Source organism: Melanotaenia boesemani, chromosome 15 (genome assembly GCF_017639745.1).
Source record: "Melanotaenia boesemani isolate fMelBoe1 chromosome 15, fMelBoe1.pri, whole genome shotgun sequence".
Classification (NCBI taxonomy): domain Eukaryota; kingdom Metazoa; phylum Chordata; class Actinopteri; order Atheriniformes; family Melanotaeniidae; genus Melanotaenia; species Melanotaenia boesemani.
The window spans coordinates 3,466,854-3,489,755 of NC_055696.1; the positions used below are offsets into that span (position 1 = coordinate 3,466,854).

Consider the following 22,902-nt stretch of genomic DNA (forward strand, 5'->3'; position numbering starts at 1 on the left):
TAGTGTAGTAGTTAGTTATGTTTTAAGATTCTATGTTATTTTCATGATCTTTCAATTTAACGGCAACTGTATGTCGTTATCTTTTGTAAACAAGATACGCAAGTCTCGAAGTGCCCAGAAATCCGAGTTACCTTGAATGCGCCACAGAACGTCATTCAATGCGGAAACAAGCTAACGTGATCTTGTGTTGTAGGAATCGTGGCTGGGTTAGGGTTTTCGCGCAAATGAGCAATGCTGTTTAACAGGTATTGCTTTTAACTTGTTTTCCCTCTCCACACTCTTAACTTGACTTTCCCCCGCCCAACAGCCAAACTGAGTTTGGCAAACTCACGGTAAGTACAATTAAAATGACTCGAGTCGTACCTTCCTACCTAACAAAAACAAACGAAGTAAGTTGACTGTGTCTGTTCACTGCTAGTGAAATACTATTTGAAAACGTACATATGGAAATGAAGAGAAATCTTTCAATAATGAGTTGTAACTTATATTGTCTTCTCTACGTTGAGGCCTATGAACAGGAAGTCACCATGTAAGGATTTGAATAAATAATCTAAGTTTAATAGAAACACTTTTTATAGGCGTAGCACAAAGTGTAGACATGAACTGTAAATTTAATACTTGATGCCAAACATGCCACTGTCTATGATGCATATTAAGATTTAGTTATCTCTAAGTATTGCCAGTTTTCCAACATAAATAATGAACTATAATGTTTTGCAGGTCATGGCTCAAAGTGAACTCAAGGAAGCATTTGTGAGTAATCTCAATGGAACCAGTCTGGGAGAAGTGGCACTAGGATCGCTGCTCAGCCCAGTATGCATCATCAACAGAGGCTTCATCTTGATTCTGTACTGTCAGGCCAAAGGGACTATACCGCTGCCATGTCCTCTTGTTTCTCACCTTTTCACTGACTTCTCTGTGCTTATTCTTCCCCTTGTCTTGTCATGTACTGTTCTGAGCAGCATTCTTCACCAAGTTGTCATTAGTCTAACTTTAGTTTCAGCTTGTCTACTTTGCTATATCTATCGTACCAGCAGTAATTTTTCTGGACAGCATGCACAAAAGACTGTCAGCACCTTCCTTCAGAGTCACATTCAGGACAGCCAAGTTCCCTTTGTGACGCTCTTTAGAGTGTTTGTAAATGTGAAAACAGCTGTTAGCATCCTTGCTGTAGACTTTGCTGTCTTTCCAAGACGATATGCCAAAACGGAAACCTATGGGACAGGGGTTATGGACTTTGGAGTAGGAGCGTTCATCTTTGCAAATGCTCTTGTGTGTCCAGAGGCACGGAGGAGGAGCATCTCAGGGACCAAGATGAGTAACATTACAAAGCAGATCTTGTCTGTCTGGCCCCTACTTGCTCTTGGTACAGCAAGACTAGTGAGCATCAAAATGACTGGCTATCATGAACACGTGACAGAATACGGCGTCCACTGGAATTTCTTCTTCACTCTAGCTATCGTCAGAGTTGTGGCCTCTCTGCTTCTGGCTGTTTTACCAAACAAACAGTTGTGGTTCTTTGCCCTGTTGATCAGTGGATTGTATCAGTTTACTTTGGAGACAACTGAACTGAAGGCTTTTATTAACCACAACCATGACAGAGAGAGAGACTTTTTACATGCAAACAAGGAGGGCATATTCTCAGTAGTGGGCTATGTGGCCATCTATGTAGCAGGAGTTCAGATTGGACTTTATGTCATGCAGCCAAGATCTCAAGTTAGAGAATGGCTCAAAATGCTTTTTAATCTCTTTTTGGGAAGTTTTTTTTTGTACACTGCTTTGTGCACATGTCAATACCTTGTAGAGCCAGTGTCTCGCCGATCTGCTAATTTACCTTTTTTCCTCTGGAGTGTTGCTCAGTCTTTGTTTTTTATGTCCTGCCTTGGTCTAGCTGATGTGGTTTTACTGTTCTCAAAAAGAATATCTGGTTGTCACCTTGTACCTTCATCATGGAATTTATGTAAAAACGAATCAGACTCGGACAAAGTCACTGACAAAAAGAGAAAGGAAATGGAAAGACTCTGCCTCGTTCAAGCCGTCAGCAGGAATCAGTTGCTGTTTTTCTTACTTGCAAATGTTATGACAGGATTGACCAACTCTGTTGTGGACACACTTAGCTGTAGTAGTTCGTTTTCAGTGTGTGTTTTGCTGATGTACATGTTCATTAATTGCTTTGTAATATTTTTTTTGCACATCTGTCAAATTACAGTAAAATTCTGGTAAAATTTGCAATAGTATGACAAGTGTATTCAGTTGTTGTTGTAAAACACAAGAAAAATGTAAAAAATGTCATCGACATGCTAATAGTAATCATATAATTGTATTTGTATATGTAAATAAATTAATAAATTCTTTCTCAAAATGGCCTCTAGATATTATTTTAAAATGTACTCTGGAATGTACATTTCATGACTGTGCTCATACGTACATTAACAGGTTACTATATGAACACTTAAGCCTCACTTGCGCCCCCGAGAGGTCATACGCAATATAACATGAGCAGTTACGTACAGGGGGCAAAGGTGAAGTCAGTAATTAAGATTCCGCCACCGTAGCAGCTTCACTCTGTCGCACTTATCTATTTTTTAGGATAACTTTGAGTCGAAGGTGAGCAAAAAGACCATTCGATTTTTAATGTAGTGTTCTGTAACTTTGTGAGGTGGGTAAATAATGGTCGATATTAAATGCACTATGCGGGAAAATGACGAAAGTGGCTGTTGCTAAGTAGCTTCTCACACAGTTTAACTTTAGATTAGCTTGCTAACGTTAGCTCTGTACAGCAGCGATGCTACTAACAGGTTAGCCAAGTTGATTGGCACTGATAAGGTACAAGTAAACTATAACAATACTCCAAGATGCTTGTTGTAGTTTAATTAACTCAATTAGATTGCAAGTGTCTGATAACATTGTGGTTTAAATTTACCATATTGTTTCCTTTTATTTCTTTTCAAAAATCGTTAAGGCAACTAGCTAGCAAGCTATCGTTAACTGTTAAATCATTGGTTTAACTGGTTTGGTTTTTACTGGTTTGTCGTGTCCTGTGATAGCGGTAAGCGTGACTAAAACCTGTATTTGTTCCATGATTGTAGTCACAATACCTTCGTTTTTATGAATCTAAATATTTTAACCTCTCCCCATCCAAGTCTTCGTTTCCCATGTTTTGCTAACTTAGCAGGCTAAATCTGGGTCAAGTCAATTGTTTGTAAGTTACTGCTGGGCTGTTTGTGACGGTAAGCTGTAGATTTAGACGAATGATGGATACTTGATTACATGTTTTAGTGAAAATTGGTCTAAAATCTAACTTCTGTACATATGACAAAATTATGTTCTTAGCGCTGAGTGACCTGATGCAGATTAGCATTAGCTTGTCCTCATGTTAGGTATAGTCAATCGGTCTCTTGTGTGTAACCTGCAGGCAAGCTGCCCAACAGCTGAGACTGGAAGAAAACATGGCACGCTTAGTAGCAGTGTGCAGGGAAGGGGAGGAGGACTATCCGTTTCTGGCACGACAGATCCCCTTGTATATTGATGACACACTCACGGTAAGTGTATGATCAAAAGGAGCATCTACGAGGATTTGTGATAGTGGTTGTTTTTCTGATATTGATACACAAGTACAAAGTGTTCTTATGGCAATAGTAGGAAATTTAGCAAAGAGATTATCATGAATCTGAGAGTCTGATACACATGCACAGTATGTGGGATTCCAAGGACTTTTTCAGACTGGACAGCAAAACAAAAATAAGGGAAGGCAGCATATTTGCAAATGGGACCCAAACCATGAATGGGGATAGTTTCCTTCAATGTATACAAATGGGTCTGGATGTTCTGGTTGTAGAAATACAAGATTAGAAAAGCAGTGTAAACCATCTGTAACACAAATCTCATTCGAGCTTCACAGGCTTGGATATACCTCAGGAAGATTTATCAGCATAGTTGAAATGAGACTCAGAACTTTATTTGTGTATTAAGTCTTTTTTTTATTATTGTTTGTTGTCAGATGGTGATGGAGTTTTCTGACAGTATAAATGATGCTGACAGCCATGAAATGAACACCTCTCACTGGAAACAATTTTCTGAGGTGAGAAGTTTTTATTTTATACACAATTTCAATTAGTTTACCTGACTCTTAAATAGAAATAGAGTATAAAAGTGTACAGATTGTCTGTGTGGTTTAAATGGTGACATAAGTGTAATTGCCTGCCTTCAGTATTACTCCAAGATGAAGCACCAAGACTTAAGTATTGCCTTGATGGTGACATCCAGAGAGGTGTATGGTGCATTATCTCAGCTGGTACCATGTGTGGGCTGCAGAAGAAGTGTGGAGCGCCTCTTCTCACATTTAGTGGAATCAGGGAACCCAGCACTGGAGCCTCTTACAGTGAAACCTACTGGCATGCTGACTGTCACCAAAACATGTTTGGCAGACGTGAAGAAGCTTCATTCCCTCTTCTATGTCCATGGGTAAGAGATGAAGTAATATTTTTCTGGGAAACTAATTAAACCAGGGATGTCTACAAGTTAACCTAAATTAATAGTTTGAATGAAAACCAGCTATTTAGAAAAGTAATGACCAGAATATCACAAAAATATGGGTGTATTTATAACAGCTTTTGAAATGTATGAGACTAGTAGTGTTGTACTACCTTTTAATGACAACCTGTTTTCTCAAATAAATCAATAATTGTTTTTTTGTATTTTATTTACAGATCAAAGTTGAACGACATGATTGATGCCATTCCAAAAAGTAAAAAGAACAAACGCTGCCAGTTACACTCCTTAGACACACACAAGCCTAAGCCTTTGGGGTGAGTAATGTGCCTGTATTCATCCACTTTAATTTATTAATCTGTGGTGTAGATCCTGTTCTTAGAAAAGTATTGTTTAAGATTCTTTAAGGTTGGAAAGGGGGGAACACTATTCCTAGCAAGCTGAAAAATATCTTTGAATTTTTATTTTATTTTTCTTAATCACATTTTAGTTAAAGGGTTACGGAGAGTAGCAGTAATTAGTTGGAAAACAACACTTTAGACATTTTCTTTTCTTGCACTATTAATTTTGTACCAAGACTGTTAGAACAGTACATGGCTGAACATGTATATGCACATTAACATGTATTTCGGTACCTTGTGTTGGTGCCACTGAAATGCCTAAGCCATTGATTGAGATATTTGCTCATTGGTGCCCTAAGGACGGATGCAAAAGACAACAGAAGGACTTGAGCATGCGCCACTGCCCGTTAACATCACACTTCTAAATGTAACAAATAGCTGTTAGCTATCAGCAATGTAAAACATGATAAAAATGCCTAACGTTAAATGGTGTGTAGGTAGGCAGGCAGGTAGGTACAGCTGCATTTCTCTAGCAAAGATTCAAACACTTCAGTGTGCTTGTCAAATTTAATGGAACATTTAACAATTTGTTGGATGTGTAAATACAGCGTTTGCCAAAAATATTTACTTTGTCTCCAAATGTACGTCAGTGTGATGCATAAACCTAATTTCTAGTGTCCTAAGGGGTTCAAAAAGTCCATTTCTGCAGGTTTGAGAAATTATTAATTGAAATGAGATTAACTTCACAAGTGTGTGTTACAGTGGAAGCTGGATGGATGTGTGGGAGCTGATGTCTCAAGAGTGCAGGGATGAGGTGGTCCTTATTGACAGTGCATTGCTCCTTGAGACGCTGGAGACATACCTGCGTAAACACAGGTAACCTTTAGCAGTTATACCTTGAATTGCTTAGTTTTCCTCCATTAGGCTCTTTGTTATGAGGTTAAATTTAAATGTATTAACATGAAAATCTCTTTTGTCAACAGGTTTTGCACAGACTGTAAGAATAAAGTGCTACGGGCATATAACATCTTGGTTGGGGAAGTGGATTCCAGTAAAGAGAAAGGTTACTGTGCTGCTCTGTATGAGGGACTCTGCTGTTGCCCCCACGAACGGCACATTCATGTGTGCTGCGAAACAGATTTCATCGCTCATTTACTTGGCAGGGCAGAACCTGAATTTGCAGGAGGCTACGAGTAAGCCGTATTTCAGAATTTGATCAATTCTGTTTCCTTAATACATTTTCTGCAATACTTTGTTCCATTCTGTGTATTAAAAATTTAGTTAATTATGGTTTTCTCTCTGTTTATTTGTTTTATTTTTTGTTTTAAGACGCAGAGAGAGACATGCAAAGACAATTGACATTGCACAAGAGGAGGTCCTGACCTGTCTGGGTATTCACCTCTACGAGCGGCTGCACAGAATCTGGCAGAAGCTGCGAGCAGAGGAGCAGACCTGGCAGATATTGTTCCATTTGGGAGTTGATGCACTACGGAAAAGTTTTGAGGTACATTAACTGTAAAGTGCATGTTAAGCAGAACCCAAATGCATTACAGCTATGTCAGCTTGTAATTATTACCATGTCCCTAGATGGCAGTGGAGAAGATGCAGGGCATCAGTCGGCTTGAGCAGTTTGTTGAGGAGCTGTCTGAGGAGGAGAGAGCAAAAGAGCTGAAGCTGGAGAAAAAGAGGCAAAAGCGGAAAAATCGACGCAAAAACAAGTGTGGCTTCGACATATCTGAACAGGAGGCAGAGGACAAGGAGAAAGTTCTGGATGAGGTAATTTCTTGCTACAGTTGAGAGCTGAGGAAACAAGGTTGAGCTTAGGTAGCGATGCATCAATCCACTCTTTTCACTACCGATACTGATATCTGAGGTTTAGTATTGGCCAGTACAGAAAACAGCACTACATTACCTAACCTGTTTGTTGAGAGCAAAGCTGCATTCATCTCACATGATTCAGCGTAAAAATAGTCCACATTAGCGTACATTAACTTTTTTTTTTTTTTTTTGCACACTCTGCAAATCGGAGATCCGGCACGTTGTCAGAATAATTTAATCCCTGAAATTAAACTTTCATTACACAAGCTGCTGAATAAAACAAAGATCAGATAGTCCCAACATGTCAAGCTTTTTCACACCCAGACCACTCAGTGTCTGTGACCTCAAGCAGATTTCTCGAGCTTCTTGGAACATTCACTGCGCAGGTATTACACGTAGCCGTTGAATGTGTTGGCTGAGGTTGTGTGAAAAAGTTGCCGATAGCTCATCCTTTTCTCTCGCTCCACTTTGAAAACAAATGTGAGCCTCTGCACGTCGCTCAAAGCACACAGCATAGAATTACACTAAATAGATCCACGTCAGCGGATCAGGCCCATTGTCACCGATACCCAGTCTAGAAATTTCTTCAAAATTGGTACAGATATCAATACAAATATCGGTTCGGTGTATCCCTAGCTATCTTTCCCTTTCCCTGAACTTCAGCGTGATCCTTTTGACATGTTGCAGGGTTCATTTGAGTCCATTGAGGGCAGCTGCAAGGCGTGTGGTAGCCATGACGAAGAAGAGGAAGAGGCCAGCTGTGAAGAGACTGTCCCCACCAAAAGGAGTACCTCCTGCAGTTGCCCAGACAACACCAAGCAAGGTCAAAATGCAAACATTTTAAAAAACATGTATTTTTAAGGTTACTGTAGTAGTAACAACAGATTTTCCTGTTCTTGAATATATAGATGTATATAATCTAAATGTTAACCTTCGTTTCTCCAGATTTGTCCCCCAACAGCAATGGAAGTGACTGTGGCTACTCGTCAAGTATTGAAGGCAGTGAAACAGGATCGCGGGAGGGCTCTGATGTCGCCTGCTCCGAGGGAATCTGCAACCACGACGAAGCAGGTTTGGTTTGAGCAGCTCGCAGCAGGAATCATTTTATTTCTTGTAAAATTAAAGTTTAGTGTCTTTTCATTTTTTTCCCTTGAGTCTCAGTCTGTTTATATTTGCATTCTGAAGGGGACGACTCGAATGTCCACCACTGTACAGAAGACAAGGAGGAGGACGGAACAGACAGCTGTGTGGACTGCTGGCCACATGCTGAGGAACACACTCAATGCAAGAGTAAAAAGAAGAAGAGGAAGGGTAAAGGTTTCTGCACCGATCAGGTGAGAGAACAAACTGGAAATTTCATGCCGAATGTAAAATTTCCAGTGACGTAGACAAAGTAAGACATGCGTTTTTCTTACAGGGACAAAAAGGTGAAGGTTGTGTGTCTGATGGGAACACAGGCTGCACTCTGACGACAACAACACACTCTTGTCGAACCAAAGAATTATTTTCCTCTTTATGTGGCGATAAATTTGCCAGCATTGCACTACGGTTACCATGGACCGCGCATCAAAAGAACCTCACGTTTCATGTGAAGCCTCCAGAGGCAAATATAAGTCTCGTGGAACTTCTGGTAAAAGATCCTTTTTTTTTTTTTATAGCAGGTATTCACATTGGTTAGGTCTAGCTGTGACATAACCTTGTCTGCTTCTGTGTACTTTTAGGATGATTCAGAAGTAACTTCTGATGAAGAAAGTTGTCTGACACAGGATGAGATCCAGTCATTTTTAGAAAGAAACCAGTCCTTCTACAACAACCGCCACCATTACCGACAACTCCTGAAAGAGAAGTTCACCAACTACTGCCGTGCCACCGAGCAGAGTAAGCCAGTGTGTGGAAAGTGGTTTGCCACAACCAGCGTCAACTAGCTGCACTAAAAAGAAAAGAGGAAAAAAACACTCTTGACCACTGCTGCAACGTTGTTTAAAAAATCGAGGAGTGCTTTTGGTGTCTTGTTTGGTCATTTCTCCTTTTAAAGTAAATGTGATTCATTCTTTCTCCTTTGCACTTGTACACCAACAGTTTTCCATCTCATTTCTTGGCCACTTTCATATCTGTAGCTGTTCTTTGACCAAGCCTAGCTATTTGTTGTTGATCTTCTGTAGGGTTTTTGGGTAAGTGCACAGTGGAATCAAAAGTCACGCTTTACAAGCTGTGATATTAGGGATGAATTTTAGTCTTATTTTATGATTGTTCGTTATGATTTTGTTTATTTTTCTCCTTTTTGACACTTAAATGTAGTGCTAAAGGTTGTACCATTAAATGTGTACAGAAATTATAAGTATAAAGATTTTACAGAGAATAAACATCCATTTGTAATAAGGTTTTGGGTGTGATGTTAAGAGCGCAATATGAAATATTTACTAAATAAAGCATATTTATTAATATGCATCATGAATTTGTTCTTTGTTGATACTGAATGTATTCACTTATTCTTCGATATATATGTGCAAGTTACTTTTAAATACCCAATTAAACATTTACAAAGCCGATGTAGCAGTGTTGAGATATACATATATATTCACACACTCACACAAAGAATTTAGAAAAGTAGGCCTGTTTTTACAACTTGAAAAAATCCATGTTTTTGTTCATGTCAAGGCTCAATACTGTAATTTTAGCCTTCTCCAGATGGTGGCGCTATATGACCAAAGTCTTAACAGGGCCTGTCGTTGAAAAAGAAAGTGGGAGGTGATGTGAACCAAACATTTACACACTCCCGGACTCTTCACATTCCGGCTCGAGGAGCGCATGGATCGGTCTGTACGCGCCTTGGCTGTTGGCGTCCTGGATGCTGCACAGACTGGTACAGGAGGCTGGAACCGGGGCATTCCAGGTTTAGAATACGACCATAATAGTGATATCTTAGTGTGACAGCTTGACCTGGGCAGATAGAGGTGCACCGGAGGAGCTGTAGAATCGCCAAGCGAGGGTACCGGTGTGTAGAAGGAGCGGTGGAGATGGAGCGGTGGAAAGGCAGAGTGGCCCTGGTGACGGGAGCCTCGGTGGGAATTGGAGCAGCTGTAGCCCGGGCACTGGTCCAGCAAGGAATGAGGGTTGTTGGCTGTGCCAGGAATGTCGACAAAATTGAGGTGGGCATTTTGTTAAAAATAGAAAATATTAATGGTTTGAAATAAGCCGGTCCGACTCTAAGGATAAGCTAGCGACAACATACTAGCTAACTAACGGTAACTGCTAGCTAACAATAGCATGACAGTTGACGTTAGATACCTTTAGTCCCTGTGGCACAGCTAGTGTATACTATTATTAAGTAGCAGCTGTGAATTTCCTCTTTAAAAAATTAAATAATTTAAATTGGGTATGATTAAGTAACTGAAACCAATTTAATACATTAAAGAGAATAGTTTTGCAACAATAAGATATTTGATAATAATACACAATAGGAAGCGTGAAAAATAGCTAAACCCCGACTAGCTCGTCCTTAAACTTTGGACTTTAATGTTACACATTAGCATCCATTATATGACGAGAAAATGATGTTTCTTTATTACTATCACTCTGCATTTACTCCCATACCCTCATATGTAATATTCCTTGTTTTTAATTCAGGAAACTCCACTTTCCTTGATTTACTCAGGTAAATACAGGAGGTCAGGGTCAATGGCAACAGAGTTGGTGTGCCTTGCCAAATGATGCTTAGGTAAGGGTGATACCTGCTAAGTAGGTGTAGACTGTACACTAGTGTAAACTGAGTCAAATTTCTTACTTGGTTTGAGGCAACTACTTGGGAAAATACATTTTATGGCCAATGCTCAATTACCACAAAGCTTATCAAAAATAATAAGTCTAATGAAATTATTAAACTTGTGCTCTCAACTTTCACTTTATCCATGTAGTAATTATATTTGCCCTGTATGCAAATTAGTCACCTACATATTAAATATGAAATTCACAACTTTAATTAGAAACAGAAGATGTGTGGTTACAGCTGTTTGACACATTCACCAGAAAAAAATGTCATTACATAATAGCTTGTCCTACTAACTCTTGTTTCAGTAAGCGTAAGGCACCACACCTTGCTTATCTTTTCAACCAATAATTAAGCCTCACTTTTGTGATTTTGTGTTGTCAAAAAATCTCACTGTTACAAATTTGAATATTAAGTTTTATTCACCTGGATATCTTCTAATTCAATATCTACAAATTGTCATGCTTTAGAACAAGTATATTTTTTTAGCTATTTCAAACTATTGTGCACAGTTGATGACAAGGATCTACATTTTTATGCAAGGCTTCATTAATGTCATACCATGTTGCTCCACACATGATGATATATGATATGTATTTGTTAAATAGGGGATATCAGATTGTGCTGGAGTGTAATTATAATAAATCTTCACTCAGCATCAATTTATCTTGCACCAGCTTGCTCTGCAGTATATTTTATGTTACTGTCACAGCAGTTTCTGCTTCTTCTCTGTTTACAGTGTGCAGTAACAGTTTCATAAGCCTTGGCAAGAGTATTGTAGCAACATCACTTGTGAGAACTGGTAATAATCCTAATGTGAACATATAAATAACAGGGAGAAGTTGTGTTTTAGTAGGTGAAAGAATCATACTTCAGGTAGGTTTCAGTTTTGACATTGTAAGCATTCCCACCCACCTTGACTGCACACACAAATACACGCCCATGCCCATAGCAGTATACAGTGAGTGTGAGTTGTGCAATAGAGAGCCTCCCTCCATTCATACTCCAGTCACGTGGCCCTTTCTGTCAATAGTTAACGGCAGTAGCTTGGGTCAGCCGATCTGTGACTTCTGCAAGACTAAACAAGGTCACAACATTTCAGTACTATAGTACACATTCTTAATATACATTAGTAAGCATTGAACAGTTTTTTATGTTACAGTTAGATAAGTCTCAACAGTCTTTTTTTTATTGTCCACACAGAATATGATACCCACGCTTAATTTCAGCTAACTAAAGACAAATCTCATGGTGTGAAAGGTTTCTGTCTCTCTGATTATGCATAAGTTCTCATAATTTCTGCAACACCTTTTGGTGTGTTTGTGCGAATTGTGGGGCAAAGTACTGTGCTACCATTGCTTTATATATTAGATTTTTTTCTGCAGTTGTGTCAAACCTGGCATGCTGCTCTTGGGGAATGCTAGTGTCCATGCATCAACAAGTAATTGTCCTTGACTTCCCTTTTATATTACTTTACTTTAGGAAGTAAAGATCTTCTAGTCAGTACTTTCCAGCAGCAATATCCTTCCCAGCATAAAGCAGGTAAAACAGTCAAATGTAATATAATTATATTTAGACATCAGTGGCACCTGTTTTCTGTGTAAGAAAATTCAGAGAAAGTGGACTGGAAAGTTGGGGCAGCAGTATTGTCCTGCTGTCACTGAGGATTCAGAGCAGGCAGTAGGGAGGAGCCAGCTGGATGGAGATGGGTTGTCGCCATGGGTTATGTGCAGGAATGGAGACAACACAGCCAAGTAGCAGAAACTCAGCTTCCCTTTTATTTACTCTTGAAAAACACTTAAGAGAAAATGAAGAAGCTTTTGTAGAAAAGAACAGTCTGTAGTCAACCATCTTGGATGGATTTAAAGCCATTCTTAGACTTCTAAAGCATTCTGGCTCACATAACCCATATGTGTGTGTCTGCTTACCCAGCATATTGTAATGCTCTGGTGAAAACGGTTATGGGACTGTGAACATAGTATGCTCAATAATCAATTATATTTTCCAGTATTTGGAAAATAAGCCACAAGCTTGTCTTCTCTGAAATTATTTTTCTTTTAATGTGATTTGTGCTTATTTGTTTTTAGTTGTGATGTAACCTAGTTTAACTTTTTTATTGATTCAAAGCCATTTGCATGCAAATGGGAATATCATTGAGGCTGTGCCTCCAGCTTTTAAGACTAAAATAAGTTTAATTTTTATATTATTTATTTCCATTTCAAGGCCAGTATGGATGAGGCTGCTGCGGTTCTGATAGGGAGAGACATAGTCTGGGATGGGGTTGGGCCTGTCACATAATCACTTGTAATTTTTGTATACTAGAATGGAAGTTATAGCTTGCACTGTTGTGTAGCAGGCCTTCTTGTTTTTTTACATATGACATTCTTTGAGCAAGTAGACACATTTGTTGTAACCTAGGCCAGATGTAAACAAATAGCATATTAGGGAACTGGCATGAAACTTTGAGAAAAAGAGGTAGATAGCTACATGTCAAAATTCAGGGCCTTGGTTGCTGCAGTTTTGGTCAGATAAATTTAGCATGAAGCTTCATAGTGCCAGACAGATCTGTGGACAGTCTGTTAGAAAGAGAGGGGGGGGATTCTACATAAAGGATTGCCCAAATAAGATAATCTCAGTTAAACTGTTGAGCTCAACCATAAAGGAAAACAATCTGGGATGAGGATGCTGAGAATATAAAATGGTATGATGTATTTTTCTATATCTGCACTATTATATTACATAGGAGATAATATCATTTGAATACATTACTCTGCTTTGACTTTGTCTGACTTTTTCTATAACAAAGCTTTGTACAAATAGCTTGTGTACCTCTGCAGACTTTTTTTAATTTTTTTACATTGCATGTTCAGCCGGCCTAAGCATCTTATATTTGTGCGAGTTAATCTTGATTTAAGACTCACAGCTCTTGGCAGGTGAGCCTGAAGCTTAATTTTGGATCTCAGCTGACCAGGCTTGGGTTTGTGCCCATTCTGGAGGAGATAAAAAAAAAGTGCTCAGTCATGCTTTGAATTCTGAGGTGGCACAATAAAAGCCATGTTGAGATTTTCAGATAGTGACCCTGTGTCAGACACCTCCTGTGGGTTGTGTCTAAACAGCCAGTCTTGTGTCACAGTGAACAAGTTTCTTCTCAGAAAGGAGCTGGAGTAGAACCGTTGCTTTACTCAGTTTTATTATTGTTCTCATCTTGCATATGTAGTGACTAATTTGTAGTAACTATTTTGATCAATGTTTTTTTTTTTTTTTAAGTCACCTTTTAATACTTTTTGCCACACATTAAATACACCATTTATTCTGCCTGGTCATTATGCTCTGACATTGTTCCATTTAGTTGTGTAACGAATTATTAGCTGTGAGAGAAAACACTGCAGTCATCAACTTCACGGCTGCTCTTCTTTTTTAAATGCAAATTTCTTCTGAGCTCATCAAAGTACATCTGAACATCTTCAGCTTACAAGTCTTACCGATTCAGAGAGCTTTTCCCCTGACTGCATGTTTTCCACTCGCAATGTGAGCTGACAGCACATATACTTACTGTGTATTGAATAATAATCCATTGTGTTTCCATGGATGCAACCCTCCAGAGAAGCCACATTTGCACCAGCATAATTAAAAAGCTGCATCTCCTCATAAATCCTCATAGAGTAGCAGTCCAGACTGCATAAAAAAAGCTTATTTTTACTGCTGATTTTTGCTATAATTACATAGTATTGGAGATAACTTGGTCCTCTATGTAGAAATTAAATACCTGATTAAGCTAGACAGTTCAGTAACCCGCCCCCATGAGCCATTCCACCTGCACCATCACTGTGCTGTCCTCTCTGCTTTTCATATTTCCAGATTTAAGGTTTACCGATGTTGACATTCCCTCTGCAAGCCTCCTGCAATAACAGCTGGAGTATTTCCTGTCCTGTCTGGTCCTGTTAAAGAAATGCTGGAACCCTCTGCTCTAAAGTGTGTACTTTGTGAGGTTCTGGGTCTGTTTGTATGAGGTGTAGTGATGTATGAGGAAGTAAAATATGTGAATGCAAAGTGCCGCGGGTCAGTACTTGAAACTGAACAATTATGTGTAGCTGAGAGAGAGAGGGGAGTAAAAAAAGTAAGCAGAGGTGGGAGACTTTTATGAATCTATAACACAAATGCAGAGACGGCTTAAGTTAATCAAGTTCAGCCTTTCCAGACAGATAAATTAATGCAAATTGGATTTTTTTCGCTTTGACAACAGCCAAATGGGATTTGTTACTGGGTGTTTGTCTGATGTTGGAACCATTTTAGGTCTATTCAAAACTCAAATGCTGAATAGACCAAATCCTGGTCGTCCAAGACTGTCTCCAGAAGCTCTCCTGTGTCTGTTTTGTTTGGTTTTTTTGGGGTTTTTTTTTTGGCCTCTCCAGGTTTATGTCACCATCAATTCAGCCGTCGCAGTGTTTTGTGTCATAGCTGGTATCAAGGCAACAATGAAATAGAAGTTGTCACAACAATGGCACGAAATAGAAGGACAGACAGCCCATCGTATGAGATGGTGTAGTAATGTGATGCAAGCTACAAACAAAAGACCCTGTTTTTCATTTTTCCAAATCCTATGACATCAGTGTAAATTCACAAATAAACCGCGCTCTCTGTAATGAGCTAGTATTACCTGAGCGAAGTATCACCCTTACCATATTGTGTCTATTGTTTAAAACAAAGCTCTGCTCATACCTTTACCTGGTTTTGAATACTGTGGCGGTGAAAGGTAAATCCAGCATCACAGGTTAAACCAGTGTGTTACACAACACTCTTCTATAACACCTTTTGTTTTGGGCCTTAAACAAATACAAACATCAGCAATCATGCACTTACAATCACATTTTTTTATTGGTTATTCATTAGCTGTTCACCTACCACTATCGTCTGCTTAAATGGAAGGTTATTTATTCATACATGTAATATTAAATAACATTATTTCGAAGTTCTTTAAGACTCTTTACAATGCTTCATTCATTGCTCAGAACTCCCTAGTCTGTTAATGAGTGTAGTTACTAACAAATGGTGTCATTATTCCCCTTATCGTTTTCTCCTGATTAGACTGTCTTTAAGGGGGTACTATAAAACCACCCACTTCAACCTTTAAACCTTTTAAAGGGAACATTTCAGTTTGAACGAGATAATCACAGAACCATCCCATCTACCTCGCTGTAATCCTGTTATATAGCTGGCGGCCCCCTTTGACCCCTCTGCCCGAATCATTTTGTCAGGCTAAATTTGATAAGAGCCTCTTTTTGCATTGCAAAATAGTTGTTGAGCTGGATGATGAATAGAAGGCCTGAGATGAATTAAGGTTGTCATTTAGATGTGGTTCTATTTACTGGTTATTATATCAAATGAAAGATTAATATTGTATACTTTTTTTAAGAGTGATTTTGAGCTGCTGCTGTTCATCTTCTCTCTTACAGCAAGCTGAGGACTAAACATGCTTTAATAAACCTTAAAGCAGTGGGCTTTATTCCATGTTTTCTCTTTCTGGCTCTCCTTCTGTTTCACTTCCTGGCTGCTAACCCTCCCTCCCTCTTGTCTTCCCTCCTGCACATTTTTGTGATCACTGGACAGCAATCTCAGTAATGAGGATGAAAATGCATTAGGACAGGCAAAATTATTTTGTGTGTGACAGGTGCTTAAGGGAGTAAACGGGGATGAGGAGGGAGAGATTTTAGGCTAAATTACTCTATGGCTGCATTACTCTTTTTTTTTTTTTTCGTCACCTATCAGACAAAGAATGAGATGAGCCACAGCATCCGATAACACAATCCCTCTTTTATAAGAGAAGACTTCTGAGCCAAGCTGAGAGAAATCTAATTTCCCAGCTTTCTCCACTCATGGCTGCTGCCTTGTGCTATTGATCGGTCTCATCACTTAAAGCTTTCTGTCTTCAGCACTTTGGCATCTTTATTTTTATCGCTTTCTACTTCTCATGTAAGTTGTTTTGCCAGTCCATTTACACCACTCCCACTCAGCCTTGTTAATGATTGATGAACACGGTGTGGGACGATGATGTTGCTTGCATTGTAGACCTTATATAACAGCCCCCTGCAGGGGTTTCTGGACATGAATGCCATTATGTGGGCATGTTCACATGTGTAATGTACGCACATTACTGTAACATGTACTAGACCAGAGCTACTCAAATTGGACCTACAAAGGTTGCATTCCAGCAGGTTTTCAATGCCAAATTAAATGGATCTAACAGCCTGTCACAATGACTCGAGCTGAGTTTCCCTGATGTAGACTTTATGGCATCTTGTAACATTATTTGTCTGTTGAATTCTTAGGTTTAATGGTCTATCACTCTTTAAAATGGCTGATTTTAAACATTATAAAACACAAAGACACCTACTTTCAGTTTGAATTGTGATGAATACACCACATATTTGCCACCTCTGTTGCTGTTTTATGTTCAAGCCTTGCTACTTGTGCTCTTGCTGTAGGTGTGGCCCATATGAAGGCTGGTACTGACCACAGTATTGCAGCTGGTGCCAGAACACTCCCACATGCACAAACACACAGAGATTCACAGCCTGAGACTTCCTGTAGTTGGACCAAGATCACAGTCTGTTTGCTCTGCAGCTTCCACTTCAAACTCAATAACAACTAATTCCTCCTCTCCTGACAAAAGACTGGCCTGGCTTCCCCTTCACATTAACCTCTTTTCTGAATAAAACGGGAGCCTCTCCACCAGGTTGCCTGCTGGCTCATTCTAGTCTCAGCTCCTGTCCCAACAGAGATTCAGAAGTGAAAAATAAAGAGCTTTGGTTAAACGGCCAATCAGAACACACCAGTAATCACAAGCTCACATTACAGATAACTGACATTAGCAAGTAGTGCACCTATCTACAAAATTAGAGGTAGAGATTGTTGTGGGTTTTTGCAGAAGTGTTTAGGGTTTTAGCCTTTTGACAGCTTTGTTGGGATAATGCTTTCTCTAAGGATAATCTGAGTTAAACAGCTTAGAGGAATAACCACGAAATCTACACATGCTAAGTGTTGGACTGGATAGAAAATGTTACATTTCTGCCTTATAAACACGGCAAAATCATTCTTTAATCATAGTGTCATAGTATAATTTGTATAATATCATAGTCACATGTAACCACATTACCATGTGATAATTACCAGCTATTTATTTTGCATTCATTATATTAAATGCATATATAAGGAGTTGAACATTTAAATGTAACTGAAGCATTCTTAGCATTTAGTTGCGACATGGAGTGGTGAACATTGTGAACCATAAATACTCACTTCTTGTCTTTACAAGCAAGGTTTGATACTAGTTGTAAAACAGAAGTATATTTATGTTTTTATTGCCTAATAATAAGGTTTTGACATTTCACTTACGTTCATCCTTAGATTACCACATTTATGTGATAATCTTGAATATTGTTAATTATGTTCAAACCAACTGCTATCATCTGTGTTGTGCTTGAAGTTTGCATCTCTGTCAGGGTTTGTATTCGCATAGCTGCATGACAGTATTAAATTATTTACCTGGACATAAATCTTTCCTGTCTGTTTCCTCACGTGGGACTGACTATAACTATTACTGATGACTGTTTAGATCTGAGATTGCCCATTTTGACTACTTCACTTGTCTGGGAAAAGCACAGTTAAATAACTGCAAAACTTTCCTCTTACTCAGTTCCATAAAAATACATCTGCATATTTAGAGTTTTTTAAGGAAGAGAATAAACTGCCAAGTAATTTCTAATGGGACTGATGCTGATTTTCTGTATAACAGAACCAGTTGGTTGTAATTAATTAATCTCAACTATTGCAAAGGAGAACTCAGCCCAAAGGAGAAAGAACTTAAAACCCCTGAGAAAATTGGAAAAAAAGGACTGACTGAATATGTAAAATGGTTATTTAAAAATTATGATATGTTAAAATATGTTGTTAAAAGCTACATCTAAAAGAGTACAATGGTTTGCATAATGTCCCAACACTAAAATGATAAAAAGGTGCTCAATATTTTTTGATCTAATTAAGTTGAAATAAAAACTGGTGAAATAGCTCAACCCTTTAAGGTCCTGATCAATTGTTTGGTACAGGGTATTTAAATCACAGTAACTGGCTCCAGCGTAGTTCTTGCCACTGCCCCCTTTTGGACTTTTTAGGTAGTTTAATTTCTCACTTACCATCTGATTTCAGTTGAACACAGGTCTGTCTGCTAAAGGGCCCGACAAGAGCCAGTGTGTTGGGAAAAAAATGTGTGTATATATATATATATATATATATATATATATATATACTGTATATATATATATATATATATATATATATATATATATATATATATATATATATATATTAATCCTTTTTATTTTAATCCTTTTGGTGGCATAAACACTTGCACAGCCAGAGTGTCTGAGCGCCTTGCATCATCTGTGTGTGACCAGCCCTGCCTTCATCTCCCATGCTGCCTCCTGTATGACTAGCACACAGTGAGAGACATCAGGTGACTGAAACAGCTGTGACTTGCAGGGGACTCAGCACGGTACATACTAGCTCACAGTGATGGACAGTCAGCTGACCTAGTTGCAGTGAGGCCTGCTGGACTTGTAGAAAACTCAGCTGATAATATTATCATTGTGGAACTGGCTTTTTCCATCCGAGCTCATGGATTTCAAATTAAAAGAAAGTAGAATTTCAGATTTACCCATTAAGAGCTTTTGTTAATATCTGTAATCAGAGGGAACCTCAGGTCTTAATGGGTTAATATACTTTTTAATAGAAAGAAAAAAAGACATTCATCGGAGTGCTTGTGGCTGCACTGGTGCTAACAAGTTCCTTCTGGCCCTTAGCTGATGGGGTGTTGGTTTTATGGCCACCTGATTGCTCTTTTCTCAGTTCCTGGCGGGGTAGGGTGCTTGTCATTATATTAAAGTTAATGATTACTATGCTTTTTCTGTTGCAAAAATAGAAACAAACTGTTGGGCATTGTCAGGGTGTGAAGTATAATAGCTGGCACAGCCCTAAATAACCTTACTGATCTACACAAGGTAAGGTCAGTGAGAAAAGCCAGACTGATCCGTCAGATCCAGACCAGTTCAGATCGCTTCCTTCCGGACGCAGATATCTGTTGCCGAGGTGTTGGACTTATACACTAAAAGAGTCATTTATTCCTGCAATTAGGTTTTTAAATTATTTGTTGTACTGTCTGTAAAACTATTTGCCCCCAAAGAACAATAAAAGTTCTTTAACTTGAAGTTGAACTTTTTTCTAACCTCTTTTCACTTCTGTTGATCAGCATATAGCCTCTTGTCATATTTGATCCTTATGTTTCTATAACAAAAATAATAAAAAATTGTTGTTTGTATTTTTCAGAAGCTGGCAGCCGAATGCCAGAGTGCAGGCTACAGTGGTACACTGATCCCTTACAAGTGTGATTTGTCCAATGAGGAGGAGATCCTATCCATGTTCTCTGCAATCAAGACACTGCACAAGGGCGTGGATGTGTGCATCAACAACGCTGGACTGGCTCACAACGAACCCTTGCTCAGCGGAAAGACTGAGGGCTGGAGGAACATGATTGACGTGAGTGAACGCTGTTACACAATTATAAACCCATAGACTGAAACATCCTAGAAAAACACGTCAGATTGCTTTTTCATTTTTTTCAAAGTTTGCCCTCATGTTTATCTCAAACAGAAAAGCAAAGGGGAGGAGCTGAAAGCTGGCCCAGTATGAATGGAAGTCTTTTTTTTTTTTTTTTTTTTTTTTTTTTTGTAGAGCTTGCGTCATGCAAGAATTAAGAGTTAAAGCAGAAATGTGGCAATGTGTGGTTCTCCACACACATATGCTGCTTCCCTTCTAACACAGGACACAGCCTGTTTAGCTCTTAGGAGAAGCACAGGCACAGCAGAGGCAACCTAATGAAAGCCAACTCTCTTTCTCTTGTTGGGACTCAACATTTTGATTCATTGAGCTCTTGACCAATGAAGACCCCCTAGCTCTAAAGTCTCTGTCTCCACGGTCCAGCATTTGTAACGCTCACCCATCTGTTGTCATGGCAGCGCACATGAATGTGTCCAGCTGTGTATTTTTAGCCTGTGTTTAATCTGTACACTGACCTTGTTTGGTCACCTCCCCCTATCCTTCTACCATGCTGTCGTTAACCTGCTGTCTGTCAGTGTTTGTGAGAGAAGCTTAGAGGCCACAATCTGGACAGGAACAGCAGGTTTGGATGGTTTAACTCACTGACACACTGAACATCAGCCAACTGAACACACACTGCTCCATCACGAGGAACTTCTATGTGATTTGGCAGCAACTTAAAATAACTATAAATATTAATAGTTTTGTCTGTTTTTTTCACCACCCAGCATGGCTTAACTAATATTCCTGAATACAGCAAACATTGCAAAACTATTGGTTTATGCTTAAAAAGCCCTTTGTACAATAAAATGTATGTAATACATAAATAGTAAAAGAAATATGTTCTCTTCCCCTGCAGGTGAATGTGTTAGCCTTGTCTATCTGCACCCGTGAGGCCTACAAATCAATGAAGGAAAGGAACGTGGACGACGGCCACATCATCAATATTAATAGGTAAGCCAAACAAGCAATGCTGAAATCTACCAACAAATATACAGGATGTTCAAGGCGGTTTTAATCGAGCAGACATTAAGTCAATTTTGAACCCCACCTGCCACCAGTTAGAAATGGATGACTGAAGTCCTTTTTAATCTTTTTGGTTTATTTTGGGTTCCACATGCTGTATTTAACACTTCAAATTAAGTAGATTTGTACAAAATCTGAAGGTAAATCAGATGGACTGATTTGTGGTTGAAATATGGTCTAATTTCTCACATCTTTCTGTCTCGCTGCCTTGTACAGTATGGGTGGGCACCGAGTAGTGCCAAGTGCTGATGAGCATTTCTACTGTGCCACTAAATATGCTGTGACTGCACTGACTGAGGGGATACGGCAAGAGCTTCGGGAAGCAAACACTCACATCAGAGCCACAGTGAGTAAGCAGCCACCCTGGTGGCTCACAGGTCTGCACTTTTTGGTAGCAAATAGGGTTAGTTAATGTCTGTCAGTGCACAGAACTTTTAGCCAGTCTGAGCAGGAGGAACTGAATGTTGAGCAGGAAATGCCTCATGGATTGCCTGTCACTGCAGTGTATATCACCTGGAATAGTAGAGACTGAGTTTGCCTTCCGGCACCACAACAGCGATCCAGAGAAAGCAGCTGCAGTGTATGAGAGCATGAAAGTAAGGGTTTGCATTTCATTCAATTAAAAAACAAATATATTACATGTGAAGTTCTATTGCAGCATCAACTTTTCTCCATTTTTCAGTGTTTGAAAGCAGAGGACGTTGCCAGTGCAGTGACATTTGTCCTCAGTTCTCCTCCTCATGTGCAGGTATATCTGTCTGTCTTCAACTCGATCTTTTACTGTACATCAGAGTGGTTGAGTTCCAAATTAATCTGCCTTTTTTGTTTTTGTCATCAGATTGGAGATGTGCAGATGAGGCCGGTGGAACAGGTATCATAGCACTGACTGGAAACTGCAGGAAGAGAACAGCTATGGTTACTCCGTTGCGACCTCTGCTGGGCATGTGGGTTGGGAGGGGGGGTTAAAATAAATCTACTGTTGTGTTGGATCTGCAGAGGCGTGACCAAGGAGAACTGGAGCCTTAAAGAGGCTGTGCAAGAAAAAAGACAGACGAGGACTCTTGAAACCACTACAAAAATACTACTGAATGCAGCAATCTTATGAATTGTTGGGCTCCATCCTTACGCGAGTCTGGCTCTTAACTGCAGTAGGAACAAATAAAGAGCATTGCTGCTGTGCTGTGTGGTCATCTGCATGGCTTTCACTTAAGAGGGAAGAGTGTGTCAATGATTGCACATTTTGTTTTTTGTTTTTCTAGGTTACACAACATATCTTTATAAAAATTTAATTAAAAGAATAATTGCTGTTTATAAGGATGACAACTTTTTTATTTTTAATAAATATTTTAACTTTAAATTGCAGATAGCTATGGTCTCATATGAACTAATCCTAGATGATACTATGTCATACTCACTGTATGTAACAGTCTGTCCATCCTACTTCATATTTCACTGTATGATTTTACAAACGTACAGTTCACCCATATTTGGATGGGTAAACCCTTCTTGAGGGGTCAGGGAAAGCTTTTAGAGCCCTTGTGTGTTAAACATGAGGGTTTCTACAGTCCACCTTTTTTTTTGCCTGTGTAATATCAGCGGTTCTGCACTTTGGATTAATTTGTGAGGAGTTACCAGAAGAAAACACTTGTGTAAGGAAGGGAGGAAACTAACACACTGCACATGTATACCCTCAAACATGTACCTTTCTGTTGGAATTTTCTCATTTAATGAAAAAAATAAATGTTTCCCAGACGTTACACATGCTTTGTGCTCTGTATACCAACCTTTTCTGATTAACTTAAATAATTGCAG

At 39.1% G+C, this 22,902-nt stretch overlaps 3 protein-coding genes across 5 annotated transcripts; all 3 read left to right on the top strand.

Annotated features, from left to right (window-relative positions):
- Nucleotides 1-141: 141 nt before the first annotated feature.
- pigw (phosphatidylinositol glycan anchor biosynthesis, class W) lies at nucleotides 142-2,280 on the top strand. 2 transcript variants are annotated; one of them, XM_042009225.1, is made up of 2 exons: nucleotides 142-332; nucleotides 721-2,280. In XM_042009225.1, the coding sequence occupies exon 2, from the start codon at nucleotides 724-726 to the stop codon at nucleotides 2,221-2,223; it is 1,500 nt and encodes a 499-aa protein (XP_041865159.1). In that variant the 5' UTR covers nucleotides 142-332; nucleotides 721-723; the 3' UTR covers nucleotides 2,224-2,280. The 2 variants fall into 2 exon arrangements, with proteins under 2 accessions (XP_041865159.1, XP_041865160.1); XM_042009226.1 differs by having other exon boundaries at nucleotides 148-245.
- A 223-nt stretch (nucleotides 2,281-2,503) lies between these two features.
- ggnbp2 (gametogenetin binding protein 2) lies at nucleotides 2,504-9,096 on the top strand. Of its 2 annotated transcripts, none has more exons than XM_042008845.1 (14): nucleotides 2,504-2,607; nucleotides 3,416-3,542; nucleotides 4,001-4,081; nucleotides 4,211-4,464; nucleotides 4,710-4,808; nucleotides 5,595-5,708; nucleotides 5,816-6,025; nucleotides 6,162-6,336; nucleotides 6,420-6,608; nucleotides 7,338-7,473; nucleotides 7,596-7,721; nucleotides 7,836-7,984; nucleotides 8,068-8,280; nucleotides 8,372-9,096. In XM_042008845.1, exons 2-14 carry the CDS (start codon nucleotides 3,450-3,452, stop codon nucleotides 8,573-8,575), a joined length of 2,043 nt encoding a protein of 680 aa, XP_041864779.1. In that variant the 5' UTR covers nucleotides 2,504-2,607; nucleotides 3,416-3,449; the 3' UTR covers nucleotides 8,576-9,096. The 2 variants fall into 2 exon arrangements, with proteins under 2 accessions (XP_041864779.1, XP_041864780.1); XM_042008846.1 differs by lacking the exon at nucleotides 2,504-2,607 and adding an exon at nucleotides 2,806-2,826.
- A 323-nt stretch (nucleotides 9,097-9,419) lies between these two features.
- On the top strand, nucleotides 9,420-22,847 carry dhrs11a (dehydrogenase/reductase 11a). Its single transcript, XM_042008954.1, has 7 exons — nucleotides 9,420-9,799; nucleotides 19,795-20,004; nucleotides 20,924-21,018; nucleotides 21,307-21,436; nucleotides 21,594-21,686; nucleotides 21,773-21,838; nucleotides 21,929-22,847. Exons 1-7 carry the CDS (start codon nucleotides 9,668-9,670, stop codon nucleotides 21,968-21,970), a joined length of 768 nt encoding a protein of 255 aa, XP_041864888.1. The 5' UTR covers nucleotides 9,420-9,667; the 3' UTR covers nucleotides 21,971-22,847.
- The last annotated feature ends 55 nt before the right edge of the window (nucleotides 22,848-22,902 follow it).

What these genes read in the sequence shown, in the direction of transcription:
- pigw (XM_042009225.1), top strand. Translation starts at nt 724, where the DNA reads ATGGCTCAAAGTGAACTCAAGGAAGCATTTGTGAGTAATCTCAATGGA.
- ggnbp2 (XM_042008845.1), top strand. Translation starts at nt 3,450, where the DNA reads ATGGCACGCTTAGTAGCAGTGTGCAGGGAAGGGGAGGAGGACTATCCG. An exon ending in CTGCAACCACGACGAAGCAG is followed by an intron (nt 7,722 to 7,835) that starts GTTTGGTTTGAG and finishes TGCATTCTGAAG; the next exon opens with GGGACGACTCGAATGTCCAC. An exon ending in TAAGTCTCGTGGAACTTCTG is followed by an intron (nt 8,281 to 8,371) that starts GTAAAAGATCCT and finishes GTGTACTTTTAG; the next exon opens with GATGATTCAGAAGTAACTTC.
- dhrs11a (XM_042008954.1), top strand. Translation starts at nt 9,668, where the DNA reads ATGGAGCGGTGGAAAGGCAGAGTGGCCCTGGTGACGGGAGCCTCGGTG. An exon ending in GGAATGTCGACAAAATTGAG is followed by an intron (nt 9,800 to 19,794) that starts GTGGGCATTTTG and finishes TGTATTTTTCAG; the next exon opens with AAGCTGGCAGCCGAATGCCA. An exon ending in CACATCATCAATATTAATAG is followed by an intron (nt 21,019 to 21,306) that starts GTAAGCCAAACA and finishes TGCCTTGTACAG; the next exon opens with TATGGGTGGGCACCGAGTAG.